This window comes from Ictidomys tridecemlineatus, chromosome 7 (assembly GCF_052094955.1).
Source record: "Ictidomys tridecemlineatus isolate mIctTri1 chromosome 7, mIctTri1.hap1, whole genome shotgun sequence".
Taxonomy (NCBI): domain Eukaryota; kingdom Metazoa; phylum Chordata; class Mammalia; order Rodentia; family Sciuridae; genus Ictidomys; species Ictidomys tridecemlineatus.
Genome location: NC_135483.1, coordinates 67,902,276 through 67,922,637, shown reverse-complemented (window position 1 = coordinate 67,922,637; position 20,362 = coordinate 67,902,276). Strand labels below are relative to the sequence as shown.

At 35.3% G+C, this 20,362-nt stretch overlaps 1 protein-coding gene across 9 annotated transcripts in view; it reads left to right on the top strand.

Annotated features, from left to right (window-relative positions):
• Nucleotides 1-1,547: 1,547 nt before the first annotated feature.
• The window catches only part of Ppp1r42 (protein phosphatase 1 regulatory subunit 42), a 49,410-nt gene continuing 30,595 nt past the window's right edge, over nt 1,548-20,362 (top strand). For 3 of the 9 annotated variants that reach the window (XM_040294010.2, XM_021724901.3, XM_021724900.3), the window contains exons 1-5: nt 1,551-1,757; nt 8,741-8,957; nt 11,700-11,866; nt 12,758-12,896; nt 14,234-14,350. In XM_040294010.2, the coding sequence (XP_040149944.1) occupies nt 8,829-8,957; nt 11,700-11,866; nt 12,758-12,896; nt 14,234-14,350 (552 nt within the window). In that variant the 5' untranslated portion in view covers nt 1,551-1,757; nt 8,741-8,828. Of the gene's footprint in view, nt 1,758-2,470; nt 2,548-8,740; nt 8,958-11,699; nt 11,867-12,757; nt 12,897-14,233; nt 14,351-20,362 lie in introns of all 9 variants that reach the window. The other 6 variants (XM_078017120.1, XM_078017119.1, XM_078017117.1 and 3 more) reach the window with 6 other exon arrangements.

The window sequence follows — 20,362 nt, the reverse complement described above, 5'->3', positions numbered from 1 at the left end:
CTCTTCCATCCCAACTAGTTGGCATAGCTATTGACCCACTATTTCTCTTTCTTTACTTTCTCCCTCACTACCACTTATGGCTTCATGGTTTCATTAATTAGTTTTATACTGGAGACTATAAATACTTCTTCCATTTCACATTTCCCCTCAAATTTATTTCAACCTCTCCTCTTTCTCCAGTATTAATCCTTTATCCTACATAACACCTGGGAATTTTATTCTCCTCTCCTTTTATCCAATCGCTATTAAATCATATTTCAAGAAATCTCCTAAATTTGTTCATTATTTTCTACTTATATTTGTCTTCATTCCATTTGGGCCAAGATTACTTCACAAATGAACTTTACCAACAATGTATGGAATGAAGTTTGGGTTTCTTTGCCCTGATCCCCAACCCCTTCTTAGGCTATTCCTATTGTAATGATCAGTGACATATAATGAAAAGAGAACAGGATTTGAAATCAGGAGCCCAAGAATAAGTTTCCTCTCTGCCACCCCAAGTGTATGACCTTAAGAACATTTCTTTCTTCTTTCTAAGCCCATTAGTTTCCTTATCTGCAAGATGGCAATGGGACTACCCTTATGGGCTCTAAGCTGCCTTGCAATTTTAACAGATCCACTCTTGACACTTCTTTGCTCAAGGAATGGCAATGACAACCTTGTACTCTCAGAACACAACAGGTACTCTCAGGTATGCTGTGTCCTTTACATCCAGATTGTTTCACTGTATCTCCATTAAGCCTGTTTTTTTCCACTGTAAATCTGTTCTTTGTACTACTTTTCTTCCTTTCTTTCATTTATTAATTATTTATTTTACAAACATTTATGAAGTGACTTCTCAATATACAAGGCACTTTTCTGGTTCCTGGGAATAGCAAGGTAAAAGATATAATCCTTGTCCTCAAATAATGTATCACCTTATTGGAGTCTGGATAAGTAACAACATGTAGTGAAGTGACAAGTGCTAATCTAAAGAACTGAATACATCCCAGCTATGCTGGGGGCAGAAAGTAACAACACTTAACAAAGATGGAGTCTGCAGGAAGTCTTCAGAAAAGATGCCCATATTCTCCACCGTCTTAAAAGGCAAAAATAATGAAAGAGAGAATAACGTATGTTCTAGTGCTACTCTGCGGGGAGGATTAGGGAGGGAAAATCTTTTTAGAACAGTGAACAGTGGAGAATTCTGGAGAGTAGGGGTCAAGTGGCAAACGATGAGGGAAGACATGATGAATACTCGTGAATGTCACCCTGAGTTTGGGTTTTATCCGAGAAAGGGTGAAGTATTGGCTTGATGCAGATAATTCCTTTTCTGATCTGTTACTGGGACAAGAGGGTTATTGTGCCCAACAGTCAAATCTGATGATCCAGTGGGAAATGGTGACCTAACAAAAATTGTCCCGTCTGCTGCCGATAAAACCGATGCCTCACGGCCAGTTCCATCAACTGATCTCCATCCAGAGACTGTCCAGGGGGCTATATCAACCCTGGGCCCTACGTCACAATCAACAGCACCTGCGCCAGGCCATAGGGGGCGCTTCCCGCAACCTCGCGATACTTCCCTCGAGCAGCGGGCGGACCGGGAGCGTCGGGTCGCCCGGCAACTGCGCCCAGGCTGCCGAGGAGCTGGAGGCCGGCGAAACTTACCAAACCAGAGGTACTGACCAGACTCGTCTAGCGAGCGGTGAGGTGACCTCCGGGAAGAAGCGTGGAGACAGAGGAAACCCTAGAGCCACGTTTCCCAACCTTGCCTGCCAGTAAGACTCTCTAGGACGATTGTTAGAATGCAGGTCCCTGAGCCCTGTCTCTAGAATTTCCAGAAAAACGGGAAGTCTGTATTTTAACGAATGCCTGGGATCAGGGAAGATTGGGAAACGGCTCCCGGGGAAGGAAACGCTGGAAGCGGGGGCCGCCAGGCTGGGCGAGCGGTGTCTGGGGTGCGCCTGAGTTCCGAAGGGTTTTGGAAGCTCGAGGGCTGAGGCCACCGAGCCTGGGACTCGCTAAGTGGGAATGTAGGGGGAAACAGCCCATCTCCTCGGGCCTGTGGAAGTCTCGGGGGATGGAAGTCGAGGAGTCCCTTTAGTGACTCCCAGAGCGCCTGTAGGTAACTGTAAGCTGTTCCCGCTGAATCCTGGAGAGAGATCCTAGCCATTGGAGCCCGAGATGACACGTCTAGTGGGAGGAAATACAGAAAAGATGTTTCTCAAACTTTAGAAAACAATGAATCTCATTTAAAAGCAAAGCAAGGATACCTCACCAGTGTTGACGGAATTGTTTTTATTATTATGTTCTAAAATGTATCCAAATCCACACTATTGGAGTCAGTTGAAACTGCTGATAGTTTATAATTTCTCTAAACAAGGAAACTACAATACCAACAAAGTTTAAAGTTTTATTTTAACAAAATGAATGAAGGTATTTTGTGCAGTGCTACAATGCAGGTTCTTTGATTTTAATATTTATTTTTTAGTTTTCGGTGGACACAACATCTTTATTTTACTTTTTAAGTGGTGCTGAGGATCGAACCCAGCACCCCACCCGTGCCAGGTGAGTGCATTACCGCTTGAGCCACATCCCCAGCCCAATGCAGGTTCTTTGGAGTTAAAAGTCGCCTATTTTTGAGTGTTTAGTTCTCTCACTTTCACATTCAACCCCTGGGAATTTGTTTGGCTGTGTCTTTTTGTTGTTGTTTTAAGTTTAATATTGGGTCTATTGGTTTTCCCTTGATTTAATAAATACTTCATTTACTTACGTTTGCCTCTTTCCACTTTTAATTATCTGAAATACTTAAAAATTTTCTTCCACACAACACCAATATATAGAGACAGAATTCCTCTATAGTGACAGAGTTAAGATTAGGCCAACCGAAAATATGCTGCGCTGGCATATTGACTATTTTGAGTTAAAGGCCTTAAGGAACAACAGGTGCAACATTACTGACCTTTGTTTTGTTTCTTAAAAGCAAGAAATGCAATTTCCATTTGAAAAAGTCCTTCCCTATCCTAGAAAATTATCATTCTTACCATCAAGGATGGGAAGTTGAGGTACAGAAAAATCCATACAAACTTTTAGACTAACCCTTAATTTCCTAGCCACTTCTTCTTCAGTAAGCTACCTTAGCCAAATCCCCTTTGCCTTGTCATTTTTCACAATTTCCTACTCTAATTCAGTGTATGAGTGTTCAGCTCTATGTCTTTGAGTCTTCATTTCCATAAAGATTCCCATTACACTTAAAACTTATATTAAATTTATATACTCTTCTGACAACAAATTTTAAATACAAGCAGAAAGGTTTACTTTTTTAAAAAAAAATATTTATTTTTTAGTTGGACACAATATCTTTATTTATTTATTTTTATGTGGTGCTGCGGATCGAACCCAGGGCCTCCCACATGCTAGGCGAGTGCTCTACCTCTGAGCCACAACCCCAGCCCAAGATTTACTTCTTATAAAATTTTTTCTCTGTCTTATATCAATTTTAATTCTCAAGTCCAACCAGAAAAAAAATATTCCAAGAGGATATAGATAAAAGTTTGCTTGTCTTTCATGAGGATAGGCATTTAGATCCAAATTTATTTTAGCCCAGGTTAGAAAACAGCCTTAAGTGAAAACTTGTGATAGTACTTTTCTTGGGTTGAAATCCCAGGGAAGTAGAGTAAAGGAAAAAAATGAACTGGACAGAGATGGAAAGAGAGCAAATATAAGCAAGTGTGACTCAGAAGTCTACCACGTTTTCAAAGGGATCTTCTGAAATGAATGCCTCTCACAAAAGTCCATGAGGGAAAGGAGAATAAATCAGTTGTGACTTCTGTCTCCCTTTGATCAAAGTTATCTCCACAGGGATCACTTCTTTTATATCACAGGGTTGCTGTGATACCAGTAGAGCAATCTCCTTCAGTTACCAGGGGGAGACCCTGGGGTGGATAACCTTTTTTAAATGTGCATTTTCACTGGGCTCACATGAAATCCCAGTCACATAGGAGGCTGAAACAGGAGGATCACAAGTTCCAGTCTAGCAACCTGAGATCCTCAGTAACTTGAGCAAGACTATGTCTCAAAAATAAAAAGGAGATGTAGCTCAGTGGTAGAGTGTCCCTGGGTTTAATTCCTACTACAAAAATAAATAAATAAGATGCATTTTTACCTCAGTTACCAGTGTAAAAAGGACAAATGAAATTTCCATAAAAAAAAGTTCTAAGATTTAAGCCTTTTAAGTATGGGCCAACAAAATCATAAAAGGATATTACAAATTGAAAACATCTACATGAAAAACCAAATATTGTGGAATCAGCTAAGGGTAGAAAATTCTAATTTTAAGTATATTTATGTATATTTATATTAGAAGATAGACTGAAAATTAAAGCAAGCATCTACATTTAGACCTTGGAAAAACAAAGTAAACCTGAAAATATGAGGAAAGAAAATTCAAAAAGAGAAAAACAAAGTAATGAAATTGAAGCAGAGATACAAAGAGAGGTGGTCAACAAAGCTAAAATTGGTTTCCTTTGAGTGTGTTCACAAAGCGGAAAACCTGGAAAGACTGGGATAGGCTTGTAGCTCAGTGGTAGAGTGCTTGCCTACCATGGGTGAGGCACTGGGTTCAATCCCCGGACCATATAAAAACAAACAAATAAAATAAAGGTATTGTGCCTATCTAAAACTGAAAAAATATTTTTAAAAAAACTAGAAAGACTAATCAGGGGGAAAATGGAGAAAAATTAGGAATGAGAAAGGGAACTATCAAAGCAGTAGTATAGACTGGAATACTAAAATAGAACTTTGTGACAACAAATTTAAAATATAGGCAGAAAGGTTAATTTGTTATAAAAATATACAAAATTTACCAAAATGGATTCCAGAAAAAAACAGAAAACCTGAAGAGACCTATATTCTTTAAAGAAACCAAAATAGTAGTTAAACATTAATCTCCCCAAAACATTTCTTCCCAAATGAGAATTCACCAGGCCTAGTTGGTTTTACAGGAGATTTTCCTATATTCAAGGAACAAAAAGTAGGAATGTTCACCCACTGATTTTAGTTAGCTTTGATTCAAAACCCACCCATGAAAGTATTAGGAAAAAAAATTACTGGCCAAATTCCCTAAATAAACATAGGTAAAATAGATCCTAAATAAAATATTAGAGGGCTGGGGATGTGGCTCAAGCGATAGTGTGCTCGCCTGGCATGCGTGTGGCCTGGGTTCGATCCTCAGCACCACATACAAACGAAGATGTTGTGTCTGCCAATAACTAAAAAATAAATATTAAAAAAAAATTCTCTCTCTAAAAAAAAAATATTAGAAAACTCAACTCATTTAGATCCAGTGTATCTAGTATATGCTAATCTGTGTAGTCTATCCCTGGAATGTAAAACATTTTAACATTAAAAAGTCTATTAATGTATTTCACCAATATTCTAATACATGTGCATACACACACACACACACACACACACACACACACACACAGAGTCAACATCTGTTCATGAATTTTTTGTTTTTTCTTTATTGTTGCTTGGGATTGAACCCAGAGCTGCACACACATACTAAACAGGTACTCTACCACTGAGGTAAACCCCTAGCTCCCAAATAGTGATTAAAAAAAAATGATTATAAACTGTGAGTAGAAAAGAAATTTCTTAACCTGAGAATGGCTGGCTACTAAAAAAAAAAAAAATCACAGCAAACATAGTATACTTCTTAGTGGTAAAAGTTATAAATACTTCTTTGAGTTCAGCAATAAGACAAGTACACACACTTTTTTTCTTTCCACATTTTTTTATTGGTACATTACAGTTGTATGTAAAGACAGGTTATTTGTTACACATTGTAATGCACACAACATAACAATATAATTTGGTCAATATCACCCCCCCCAGTACTTCCATCTGCATCTCTCACCCCAGTCTGTTTCCTCTACTGATTTCCTTTTGATTTTCTTGAGATCCCTGCCTATGTACCCCCCACCTTTCTTTTCCTTTTTCCTCTGTAGCTTCCACATGTGAGAGAAAATACTCTCATTCTTGATCTTCTGAGTTTATAGCTTATTTTGCTTACCATAACGGCCTCAAGTTCTATCCATTTTCCTGCAGTGACATAATTTCATTTTTCTTCTTTTTTTTTTTTTTTTGCAGGGGGAGGTGTGTGCTGGGGATTGAACTCAGGGACACTCAACTACTGAGCCACATCCCCAGCCCTATTTTGTATTTTCTTTAAAGACAGGGTCTCACTGAGTTGCTTAGCGTCTCGCTGTTTCTGAGGCTGGCTTTGAACCTGCGATCCTCTTATGTCAGCCTCCCAAGATGCTGGGATTATAGGTGTGCACCACCGTGCCTGGCTCATATTTCTTTATGGCTGAATAAAGCTCCATTGTATATTTTTGTGTGTGTGTGTGTGTGTGTGTGTGTGTGTTATATATCTTCCATTTTCTTTATCCATTCATCTGTTGATGGAAATTTAGGCTGGTTCCATAGTTTGGGTATTGTGAACTGTGCTGCTAAAAACATGGATATATATATATATATATCACTATAGTATGATGATTTTCTTTTCTTTTCTTTTTTTTTTTTTGGTACTGGGGATTAAACCCAGGGATGCTTAATCATGGAGCCACATCCCTAACCCTTTTTATTTTTTATTTCAAGACAGGATCTCACTATGTTACTCAGAACTTTGCTTTGTAGCTGAGGCCGACTTTGAACTTTTGATCCTCCTGCCTGAGCCTCCTGAGTCTCTGGGATTAGAGGCCTGCACCATTGTGCACGGCTATGTCATTCTTTTAAAATCAAGGAAGGAGTTACTAAGTAAGACACAAAAAGCACAAAACATGAGCCAAAAGGAAAATGATGTACTTGGCTAATGTTCAAAAACAGAAAAAAGCTTCTAGTTTTTAGAAAATACCATTATAAAAAAGAATTCAAAGAAAAAGAGAATGATGGAGCAAATAGACTAGCCATGGTCTGAAAAAAGATACTTGCAACAGATATAATCAATGAAAGGAAGATTAGTATCAGATAGAAATGTGTTTGTTCTAAAAATTACTTATAAAAACAAAAATACCAAAATTGGGTGAAATATAAGAAATAGTAGTTATATCCACTGGCTTGAAAAATTTTGTGTAAGTGATGATCTGGTTATGAAGAACTTCTCTTGGTATGATTCACCCACAGAGAATAAAAACCTTGATCCTTTAGAGAAACTATAGTAAAATTCAATATAGAGTCAGTCTTCTCCAGTAAACTCAATCTAGCACTTACTGTTAAGTCAACTATTTTAGTTAGCTTTGATACAAAAACCCAACCATGAAATACAAAAAAAAAAAAAAAAAAAAATTAATGGCCAAATTCCCTAAAGAAGCATAGGTAAAATAAATCCTAAATAAAATATTAGCAAACTTGGGCTGGAGTTTGTGGCTCAAGCGGTAGTGTACTCGCCTGGCATGCATGCGGCCCGGGTTCGATCCTCAGCACCACATACAAAGATCTTGTGTCTGCCAAAAACTAAAAATAAATATTAAAAAATTCTCTCTCTCTCTTTATAAAATAAGAAATATTAGCAAACTCAATACATTTAGATCCAGTGTATCTGGTATATGCCAGTATTCCTTAGGGGAGAGTTGGATCCTCCCATTTCAGAAGTAGATACCATTTTTCTTATTTATTCTTTTGAGACAGGTTCTTGCATATTCAACAGTCTGGCTTCAAACTCCTGAGCTCAAGCAATCTTCCTGTCTCAGCCTCTTACATAGCTGAGCTATAATATCAAGCTTCTTATTTTGTTCCTTATTTTTTCTTTTTGGCTCTGCTGGAGATAGAACCCAGGGCCTCAGGAAGCTCTGAGGAGCCAAGACCCAGTCCCTTATTTTATGAGAAATTTGAAATAACCTGCCTAAGACTGCCTAACCCCAGTGATCAGTGAAGCCAAAATCTGAACCAGCCAATCTGGATTGAGAAATACTGCATTATGCTACCTCTTTCAGGATTATAGTTATAGTAACATAGCAAAATTTCTAGGCTAGCTCCATTTTTAAGTGTTTTGTAGCATTATCCTCTATATACTCAAGATTTTCAATTTATGTATTCTGATTTTGAAATTTTGAAAATAGATTTACTGTGATTATAATGGGAAAAGGAGCCAGAAGATCTAATGCCATTCTCAACTGCCTCTAGATTGAGTAATTGAAGATAAATTTCTTCCTCTAAGACATGAGAAAAATAGACAATACTCCTTGAGGTCCTTTTTGACTCCAAAAGAGAATAAACTATCCTTCAAAAGATGCCCACAATAATAATTCAGTACTACTGAAGGAGAGGAAAAGATTTAAAAGTAAAAAACAAATGAATACTATGCACTTAATTAATTTTGATATCTTAAATCTAATTCTATGCTCTTAGAAAATACCTCAATGCTCATAAAAATGTCTATGGACTAACTCATCAAACAGTTTTATATAAGAAAATTAAAGAAGCTGGACTCAGTACCACATAATTGTAATCTCAGCTATTTGGGAGGCTGAGGCAGGAAGATCACATGTTTATGATCAGCCTAGGCAATATAGTGAGCCTGTCTCAAAAGAGAAAAAAAAAAACAAAAAACTAAAAGGGCTAAGAATATAGCTTAGTGCTGAAGTGCTCCTAGGTTCAATCCTTAGTATTGCAAAACAAAAAAAAAAGATTAAATCAAAATAACCTTTCGTAAATTGCTATGTGATATCATAATATTCCATTTTTCTTTAATTTTTAGAAAGTTGGAAATAAACAATATCTGAACCTGCTTCTGGACATGATATCAAAACAGAGCTATTGCTGAGAGTTTGGTTTATAGAGAAATCATGGTTCGACTGACCTTGGAACTAATTGCGAAAAACAGCAATCTTAAACCCCGAAAAGAAGAAACCATTGCACAATGCCTGAAGAAATTAACTCATATAAATTTTTCAGACAAAAATATAGATGCAATTGTAAGAACTCTGAAATTATTTTTTATTTTTATATAATTAACAATGTAATGTTTAGAAATTGGTCTGAGGGCATATCTAACATATTAACTCTATTATTAATTAAATTTATCAACTGTATTTCTTCCAGTAAGCTTTATAGTATGTTTTCATTTTAATTTCCTCCTGTGATATCAAACTTATTTTCTATAAAATGTACCATTGTGATTTTCATGAATTATATGTCAGATATTATTGTTACTGTTCCCCTACAGTACTCTATGGATTTGAAAATAATTTCAGAGATGTTTTTGTATTATTCCAGAGCCTTGGAATATAACATTTTAAATATCAAAATATTATGAAATAACTATGTGACTATGTTCAACTGTGGGGGTAAGGATATAACTCAGTGGTAAAGATGTGTGCTTAGCATGCCCAGGACCCTGGGTTGGATCCTAAGCAACAACCACCCACAAAAAAAGTTCACCTGAAATTTTTTGCACATAATTTAACTGGTTATGTGTGTGTGTGTGTTAGATTAGGTTAATTTTTAAAAATATTTTTTAGTTGTAGATGAACCCAATACCTTTATTTTATTTATTTATGTGGTGCTGAGGATTGATCCCAGTGACTCACACTTGCTAGGCAAGCACTCTACCACTGAGCCGCAACTGCAGCCCCGAGAGTGGTTTAGTTTTATCAGACAAGAATATGTTTACTTGGATATGTTCTGAAATTACATTTTCTCGGTGCTAAGATAATTCTTTCTTGGCTTTAATTTAGGAAACTGTAAAGGCTGAAATAACTCTTTGGGATCATTTGTATTGGTATCTGTAGACCCTAGTATGTCTTAAAGACTACAGATGAGAGAAAATTTCTCAGAAACATAGAAACTATATGAGGGCAAGGATCATGTCCCTATTTTACACCCATCATTCTAAACCTCCTATCCAATATAATACCTGACTCATGTTAAAACCTTTGTCTAATGAATGGCTGAATGAAATACCAAAGCCCCAGGCAAAAACTGTCCGTTAAAAATATTTTGAGTAGGAAAAGCATAGCAAAGCAGTAGATCATTTGCCTAGCATGCAAGGTCCTGAGTTCAATGCCTAATATCAAAAAAGAAAAAAAAATGTTTTGTTGTTGTTTTTGTAGATCCACAATCCACTCCTATGTTCTATCATTTATGGTTCCTGATGATCCTTCTCTTCAAGGATTCAGCTGCCCCAAGCCTCCTGTTTCTCTTTTGTTGCTCAGAGCTCTCTACCTTATCATACCACACAAGACTGCTTTCTCCAGAAAGTCCCAAAGAGCCTTTATTAAAGGTCTTTTGTCCTCAAAACAATCTATACATATTTCTCCAGCTTGTATGATCTTTGTCAGGAGGAAAGCTAACTAGTTAAAAGTAATCCAAATGAGAAGAAATTATAAAATGAGAAGTTATAAACTTAAAAGTTCCCAAAATGTGATGTTAATGAAGACTGACACGTTTTTTTGAGCAGAATTTCCCTCTCCCTTATGTAGGGAGAATTACTCTAGGGTAATTCTGCCACCATTCAAGAAATAACAATCTTTTAAAGAAAAACAAAACAAACAAAAAAAACCCTTTATTTAATTTATTTGTATATGGTGCTGAGGATTGAACCCAGGGCTTTGCATGTGCTAGGTAAGTGCTCTGCTACTGAGTCACAACCCCAGACCCAAGAAATAAAAGTCTTTTAAAATTAACTTCAATTTTTTCCTTATCTCAGAAGTAATTGGTGTTTAACTGGATGTGGTGCCATGCATATATGATCTTATTCACTTGGGAGGCAAAGGCAGGAAGATTAAAGGTTCAAGGCCAGCCTCAGCAACTTAATAAGACCCTATCTCAAAACACACTAAACAGGACTGGGAGTATAGTGCAGTGGTTGAATGCCTAGCATGCACACAGCCTGGATTTGATCCCCCAGCACAGAAAAAAAAAGTTTTTGTAATAAATATAAATAAGAAGAAGGAATGTAATCCTACCATTTAGAGATATTTATTTTTAATACTTAGGTGATGTCCTTCCAGTTTTTTCTAGACATGTAGTAATATATTTTTCCAAAACTGGGTCATAAATACATTTAATTATGTATTATTAAATCTTTAAGATACTACTATAGAAATAATAAGAGTATTTAATGGTTTTACAATAGCATTATTATATTTTTAATTAATCCATTAATCTTGAATATTGGATGACTTCTGATTTTCAGTATTATAAGCTGTTTACTTCCAAACATACAGAAAGAGTAAGCCTGGCTTTATTTCACTTATTTATTTTTTAATTTATTTTTTAGTTGTAGTTGGACCACAGTATCTATATTTATTTATTTTTATGTGGTGCTGAGGATTGAACCCAGGGCCCCACACTTGCTAGGCAATCTCTATACCACTGAGCCACAACCCCAGCCCCAAGCCTGGCTTTATAACGTTGGAATAATAATTTGTTCAATGCTTCTACCTTCAGAGGACCCTAATTGCTTCCAAGGAAAATTGCTCGCACTGGGAAAAATCTTAACAAATACAATTTTACTGATATAATTACAGAATGTCAAATCCTAGAACTTATTTTGTAATCATTCTAGCCTCATTTTGGCTGCCAAGAATAGAGAAATATTTTTCTTTCTTTTATATAAACCCTAGGGAAATTTATAGAATGTTCATATGAAAAATTTTCTGAAAAACAAAATTCTAAGATTTTAGGAAACTGACTGATTGTTGTTTTCCTTTTAGGAAGACCTGTCTTTTTGCAAAAATCTTAGTGTTTTATATTTATATGATAATCGTATTAGTGAAATCACTAACCTGAATTATGCCACAAATCTGACCCATCTATACCTTCAAAACAATTGTATTTCATATATAGAGAACCTCAGATCATTAAAGAAACTGGAAAAACTGTAAGTGCTTTTATTTTTTTAATAATATTAACTGCTTGTCATCTTTACTGTATATATTTTATGCAGGCAGGCATTTCCATTTTCTGCATTAAGTTTCACAAGTAAATTTAATGTGTAATTGAGTCTGATTCTCACATATATTTTGTGGAACAGGCCTCGATTTTTATTTTCTTATATACTATTATTCGTATGAAATAAGCTGTTTCACAGGTAATACTCAACAATCTATGTTTTACTAAGCTTGATAAACCTTTATTTTTTGGTGGGGTAAGTTGTATTGTGAGCTTATAGGGACACCTAAAACATCCTCATGTGACTTAACTAGTGAAAAAAGTTTCCATGGAGCCCAGATAAGTTCTGTGCCTTTCAGAATCACATCTCAAAAGGTCAAGCTCATAAAATTGATAGTGTTCACATATATTTCATTTTAAAAAGGCATTTACTACCTATAAGATCCAAATTCACAAAAGGGGACCAATGGCTTTGTAATGGGGACAATAAGAGTGGGGTGGTGAATGCTCATTAAAAATGCAAATTACTGTGTTCCAACCTAGATATCTAGAATTTCTGGGAGTTAAGCCCCCCAATCTTCATTTTTAAACCTACAACTCAGGTGACTCTCTATACCTTAACACATGAAAAGACCTGGTAGATAGTTTACTATGGACTATTTCAATTCTCACTTTTAGAAAAACTAAAAATGTATTTTTAGACTAATTTAAGTGTAAGAATATAATTTATTGTTATTTAGATAAACCTTTCATAGATTCAATATAAACACAGTATTCTCTGTATATAGTTTTCACACAGTTGAATGATGTCTTACACTTTTATCATGTGTAAAAACCATGGCATTCTCAAAGTCTATTTAGAATTATGTCTATCTTTCAGATACCTGGGAGGCAATTACATTGCTGTCATAGAAGGTTTGGAAGGATTGGAAGAACTAAGAGAACTTCATGTTGAGAGTCAGAAGCTTCCCCTTGGAGAAAAGCTTCTATTTGATCCAAGAACTCTTCGTTCTCTGGCAGTAAGGCCATACTTGAATATTTTGACAAAGAATATAGTGGTTAACAAGTTATAATGAAATAGGAACATGGGAGGGAATATTTGGACACTGTACATGCTCTTTCTGTTTGTGTGACTGGTTGTCTGCTTGAGGACTGAAGCTGATTTTCCCACATAGTGTCTCAGAATCATAATACTATAAATAGTAGTGCCCAACTCTTAGAGTAAATGGATATGAAAAGGTTATGTAAGTTTAGGATATGAAAAGGTTATGTAAGGTTATTTAAGTTCTAATACAGATGTTAATTCATTCATAATTTGGGCCTTGGTGATTCCTGTGGCTTAAAATTTTAAATTTTAGGGAAAAGCCTAAGGAAAAAGGAATGTACAATTATTTGGCAGCTTTTAAACAATTCAGAGAAATTAACTATTTTCTATCCCATCCCCCCATAATCAGCTGTCAGCAACCACCGCTTAACCTCACTTGATCCAATTAGACTGACCACACTGTGGGGATGGCTACTTTTACTGGAAAACACCACTGAACAATTTTGCTAGCTCAATTTTTACATAAATTCAAGCAGATCTGAAATTCTAAATATGAGGCATAATTTTTTTTCAGTTTTATTTCAGGTCTTCAAATTTATCAGGAAATATATTTTCTAAATTGGTATGTGTAGATCCTTAGTGGTGGACTCAATCTTGGTAGAGATTTCTGTGCCTTAGAATTAAGATGACTTTAATTTAGTGTTGCCATATTGTATATTTATATCCTCATTAATAGCTAATATCACAATTCTTACTAATTAGGTTATTACTATTTCAAGTGGCTTTTGAATATATGGACAGTAAAGAGAAACCAGTATAGAAAGGCAAATACAAATATAAAAGCCAGATATTTGTTCATGCTTGGTCATGCTTCCTCTTCAGAAAAACAAAGATAAAAATTATCTCTTCCTATGTAAAGCATAAATCTTAGTGGTATTTAGCACAAAATATAATTTGTTTAAATTGCAATAAGCATTTTTATATTTTTAACATTGTGTTTGGAGGGTATATTTTTCTTTTTTTATTCTTGGCTTCTTTATTCTGTATATTAATCTTGTATTATGGAAGAGGAAAATAAGACTTATGGAGAAACTACAGGCAGAACCCAAATTTACATCACATACTAAGTTCTGAAAGTTCCATCTGAAAAAAATATAGCACTAAAACAAAATCTCCATGATTTTTATTTTCTTGCATAAAAAGCAAAACAACCTGATAATCTTTAAAAACTTCTTAAGAATTAGGATTTCTGGTTTCTATGTATAGTATTTAAACTATTTACTAATGCTAATTTAGTTATTTTTCTTATAGAAATCCCTCTCCATACTGAATATCAGCAACAATAATATTGATGACATAAGAGACTTAGAAATACTGGAGAATCTTTATCACCTCACAGCAGTGGACAACCAAATTATACATATAAAGGTAGTATAAAGAAAAATTAATTTTAAAATATTTACATGAAATGGTAATAGAAAAGTATGTTTTGAAATATATATATATAATCTATCACTTTTAAAATCTAGTTTGGATCTATTTTAAAACTATCTTATAAATCTCTACTTTTTAATATATTTATTTGTATAATTCTATTCTATTACCTAGTTTTCTTCTCCATATCCCAATTCTTCCATCTTTTACCAATAGAATAAAACTTTCTCCGAGAAGAAATTATATACTTTTTCCTGTCTGCATCATGTATCCATGAAACTTTTCCTTCTAGACTATATTTCTTGCCCTTAACTTTGATCTCCCAATGAATGAACTTCTAGTAACTGTGACTACACCTGAGTGTTCTCCTGGTTGCTCCTATTTGAAGAAGTATCCTGAGTGTTGAATTTGTTCTAATTTGTACTAGCTATATTTGTGCCATGTTATATCATATTTTGCTCATTCATTCAGTTACTCATTTATTTGAATATGTATCGAGTGCCTACATATGTATCAGGCACTGTACCACGGAGGAAGGAACGATTCAGTTCCAGGCCTCAAAAAACTTCAGTAAAGGAGAAATGATACTACAATGTCATTCTGTTTGGTATGGTAACCTAACATAACAGCCTAGGGCTAAGAGAGGCTTCCTGGAAATAATTACCTGTGAGCTGAGCCATTGCTATGACCTCAAAGTTTCTGTTTTGGCAGTGGGATGCGCTGTGGTATTATTTCTTGACATATTGACATAGGAACCACAGGAGAAGGTATGGGCTTCTTTATCCCACAAACAGAGCTCATATATTCAGAACTACTTTCAAACAGCATCAGCTTTATTTTCAAATTTAGATCTATTAACTGATCCATCCCATAACTGCTATAAGCAAAAGCTCTGAGGCTAAAGAGAGTTTGGAGTGTCCAAGGAATCAAAAAGAGGCCAATACACTGTAATAGGATCCCAGCTCAATTTCTGACATAATTGCAGTTGCTCAATAAATAATTGTTGAGTGAATAATGAGGCAACAGAATAATGTGATATTAGAAAGAAAAGTATATGGGCCAGATCATAAAGGTCCTTTTAGGACATAATCATGAGTTCTAATTTCATTCTAAGTGCACCACAAAGCCATCAAAAGGATTATATTTTTCAAAAGGATTTCTCTACTATGTGAAAAATGAGTTTCAACAGTGACAGCAAAGATATCAGGACACTAGATATAGTGTAGAAGCTAAGTAAGAGAAGATGTAAGAGAAGATGGTTGCTTAGTGATGAAGTAGAGTGGGTAGATTGGAGGTATATTTTTAGATAGAACTCCTGGAACTTATTTATGAGTAGGATATAGAAATGAGGCATATAATAGGCATATAGAAATGAGAAGAATCAAGGTTGACTAACAGATTTTTGTGTGAGGAACTGGATAGACAGAAGAAGCCTTTATGAATTGGGGCTACTAGGGAAAGAATAAATTCCTTCTCTTGAATTGCCTATTGGATATTGAAATGGACATGTCAAATAGACATCCTGGAGTTCAATGGAGAGGTAAGATGATAAGTTTGAGAGTCAACAGCCTTCATATGATATTTAGAGCCATGGGACTGGGTGAATAAATAAGATCAAAACCAAGCACAGAAATACACCAACATTTAGAAACTATTTAGAAGACTATTTGGAGTACAGGGGTATTGCATTGTTTTTTGAAATATCTTTCCATGTGACATGGTTTGAGTTTGTCCCTCAAAGGTTCATGTGCTAGAAACTGGGTCCTCAGTGTGGAAGTGTTGAGATGGTAGAACCTGGTAAAAAAGTGGGTTGTGGCTCAGTGGTAAGCACTTGCCTAGCATGTGTGAGGCACTGGGTTCAAGTCTCAGCACCACATATAAATAAATAAAATAAAGATCCATCAACAACTAAAAAAAATTTTTTTTAAGTGATTAGGTCATTGAGGCCCACCTTCAGAAAGGATTATATTCTTGAGGGACCTAGGTTAATTGAGAATGAGTTGTTATTTAAAAAAAAAAAAAAGTGAGCTTGACCCGTGAATCTCTTGGCTTCCTGTCTTACAATGTGATCTCTCACTTTTAAATTGTGCTCCCACCATGATGCCATCCCAAAATTGTGGCCTAAATGAATCTCTTTTTTTTAGACCTTACCCAGCATCAGGCATTTTGTTATAGCAACAGTAATTGGTATATATTATACATCATATACCATTTTATAGTTTAAGAAACTTCTTTCAGGGCTTATAAGGAAAATACTTTCCATATACCTGAACTTTCAATGTATAAGCTTAAAGGGCAAGAGGAGGGAAAATTAAAAGACTGCCTAAATAGAATACTTTAACAACAAACTTATAGGGGACAAGTTTAATCTGTGAAGAAGTTGAACGGGAGAGGCTGCGGGTTAAAAACCACAGCAGAGGGTAATGTTGAAAAAATGACAATTTAGTGAAAGACTAAATACTGAAATGTTAAAGGGCCAGTGCTTCCCTCCCTCTCATGCACATAAACCAGGCTCTACTTCCAAAACCTTGCCTTTTGTGGCTTAAAAACCCTAAGCAAGAGTTGAAGGACTGTGCTTTAGGGAACCTGACTATCAAGAGAAAACATATCCAATTTTAACACTTAAAGGTCCCACAGGGAAAATAATAGATGCCTGACCAATTACTGTATCATAAGACCAGCCAGTCAATAAACTTGAAGCACGCACACATACACACACACACACACACACACACACACACACACACACACCTCTTATTAACTTTGTTAAGTGACTGGACAGCTCAAGAGCAACAGACAGGTGAAAAGAGCTTCTAAAACCAGAGAGAGTGAAAAAGAAAATAACTCAGAAGAAATGGATCACATAGAAGCAGAAAAAAAGGAAAATTCCCACTAAATCTCACAATTAATATCGTAAGAGAAAAAACATTCACAACCTTGAAATAAAAACAGAATTCCATTATTTATTTATTAAAGTAACATTAAGTAAATAAGAGAGAAAACTTAGAAATTAAAATAAGATAGGAAGCTGGTCACAGCAGTGCACACCTGTAATCCCAGTGGCTCAGGAGGCTGAGATAAGAGGTTCCCAAGTTCAAAGCCAGCCTCAGGAGCTATGAGGCATTAAGCAACTCAGCGAGACTCTATCTCTAAATAAAATATAAAATAGGGATGGGGATGTGGCTCAGTGGTAGAGTGCCCCTGAGTTCAATCCCTGGTACCCACTCCCAAAAGGAGAAACTGAATATTCATATAAAATTTAAATGATAAAATTGAAGCAGTCTTCAAAAAATAAATAAATAAAAAGAATGGAAAATGAACAAGTAAAAAAGAAACTTAAATTAATTCAAGAAATCCAATACATGACTAACAAGAGTACCAAAATCAGAGAATAACTTTGTGCTGCTGTAACAAAATACCTGAGATTGGGTAATATTTTTATTTTAAATATTTATTTTTTAGTTGGATACAATATCTTTATTTTACATTTATGTGGTGCTGAGGATCGAACCCATGCATGTGCCTCATGCATGCTAAGCGAGCGCTCTACCACTGAGGCACATCCCCAGCCCCAGGCTTTGTAATTTATAAGAACAGAAATTTATTTCTCATAGTTCTGGAGGCTAGGCAGTTTAAGATCAAGGCACTAGCAGATTTAGTGTCCAGCTCTCTGCTTCTAAGATTGCAGTTTGTTGCTGGATCCTCTAGAGGAGATGAACACTGTGTCCTCGTGTGGTATAAGGGACAGAAAGAGCAAACTCAGCCTTTTATAAGGCATTACTCCATTCATGAGAACTCTACCCTTATGAATTATATTCACCTCCTGGGTCCATCTCATAATTTATCACATTAACAATTAAATTTCAACATATGGATTTTGGGGGATACATTTGGGCCATAGAAATAGTTGGTGGGGGCAGAGGGGAGTAGGGAAAGAAAATTACATTGAAAAATTATATAATGGGCCATAATGTAGTAACTGGGACCAGAATCACTCTCCACAAAATAAAAAAACTAGCCAAAATATGTGAAACACTTTTTTGGACATTGAAAAATGGGCAGCACAGGCCTCTGTTTCCTTATAGAAGAACAAATCAGGTAAGCACTATATTATCTCAGCTGTTTGCCTGAAGACACTTTTCAGACCACTATGCATGGAGAGAGACATCAAATAAGAACCATGAATATGTAAATTATAACTGGAGAAAGATTCATTAAGGAAAAAAGTACCAAAACTGGCAATGGACAGTGGACTTTATATACATATATATTTAGTTATAGGTGAACACAATACCCTTATTTTATTTTTAATGTGATGCTGAGGATTGAACCCAGTGCCTCACGTGTGCGACTGAGCCACAGCCCCAGCCCTAAGACAGGACTTTTAAAGAGCTATTATAAATGTACTTCCAAATTTAAGGAAATAATGAACACAAAAAGATATATAATAGGAAAAAAAGTTACTTCTAAAGCTGAAAAAAATATATCTAAGATGAAAAATTCATTGGACTGAATTAAGAGTGAAATCAAAAGATACAGCATAAAAAAAGATATAGCATTAGACCCATTCAAACTGAAATGTGGGAAGAAAAAAAAACACTAAAAAAGAAAAAAGAGAAAGAAAAGAAAAATGAGCAGAACCTTAACGAACTGTAGTAGGTCATTACAAGCATTTGAACATTTAGTTCTAGGAGGAGAAAAGGAGCAAGAACAGAAAATACCTTTGAAAAAATAGGGTACCCACAGCAGTCAAAACTATCTTGAAAAGAACAACAAAATTGGAGGATTCACACTTTCCTATCCAAAATTTACTGGAAATTTGTCTAGTTCAAGGTCATAAAGATTTATATCTCAGGGCTGGGAATGTAGCTCAGTAGTAGAGTGCTTGCCTGGTTTGCTTTGTACAAGGCCCTGGGTTTGATCCCCAGTACCACCATCAAGATAAGAATTTTTATCCCTGCAGAACCAGAATATTTAAAGAACTCTTACAACTGAATAGCAAACAAGCAAACAGTACAATTTAAAAATGGTCAAAGGACTTGAAAAGATATTTCTGCCAAGAAAATAGGCAAGTGGTCAATACTCATGCAAAAAGATATTCAATATCATTCATTAGTCATTATGGAAAGGCAAATTAACACCATACAGATGAACCTTGAAGACATTATGTTAACTGAAATACTCCAGTAAAAAAAAAAATACTCTTCAGTTCCAATTACATGAATTATTTAAAATTATAGAGATAGAAAATAAGATGGTCAGGTATGATAACATGCACCTGTATGTAGTCCCAGTTACTCAGGAGGCTGAAAGGCAGCATCTTGATCTATAATTTGCCATTATGCAATATTCCATCTAACAACAGGAATTAAATGTTTACCAAAATTGCCCATATTCTGAGCTACAGAGCAAGTTACAAAACTTTAAAGAACTGAAATTATACATGTTGTATGTTGTTTGACCACAACAGAATGGAATTAGGAATGAAAAAAGTTTTGTTTTGTTTTGTTTTGTTGTACAATCCAGGGGTGCTTAACTACTAAACCACATTCCCAGCCCTTTTCTTTGTATTTTGTTTTAAAATAGGGTCTCATCTCACTAAATTACTAGGGCCTCCTTAAATTGCTGAGGTTGGCTTTTGCATTTGTAATCCTTCTGCCTCAGCTTCCTGAGCCACTGGGATTCCATGTGTGTGCCACCGCACCCAGCAAAAAAGGTTATCTGTAAAATCTCGAAAGGTTATCTTCAAAAAAATAATAATGTACTCTGTTTCAGAAATTTAGAAAAAAATTGAATGTTTTCACAATAAATAAATGATAAATATTGAGGAGATACACATGTTTAACCTGACTTAAACATCATACAATGTACACATGTATCAAAACATCACATGGTACTCCACAATATGTATAGATTTAATGTTTTACATATTAATTATAAATAAAATTTAAAATTTTTAAAATTTTTTTTTAAAAAAAGACTATCTTCAAAATCTCAAGTTGAGGG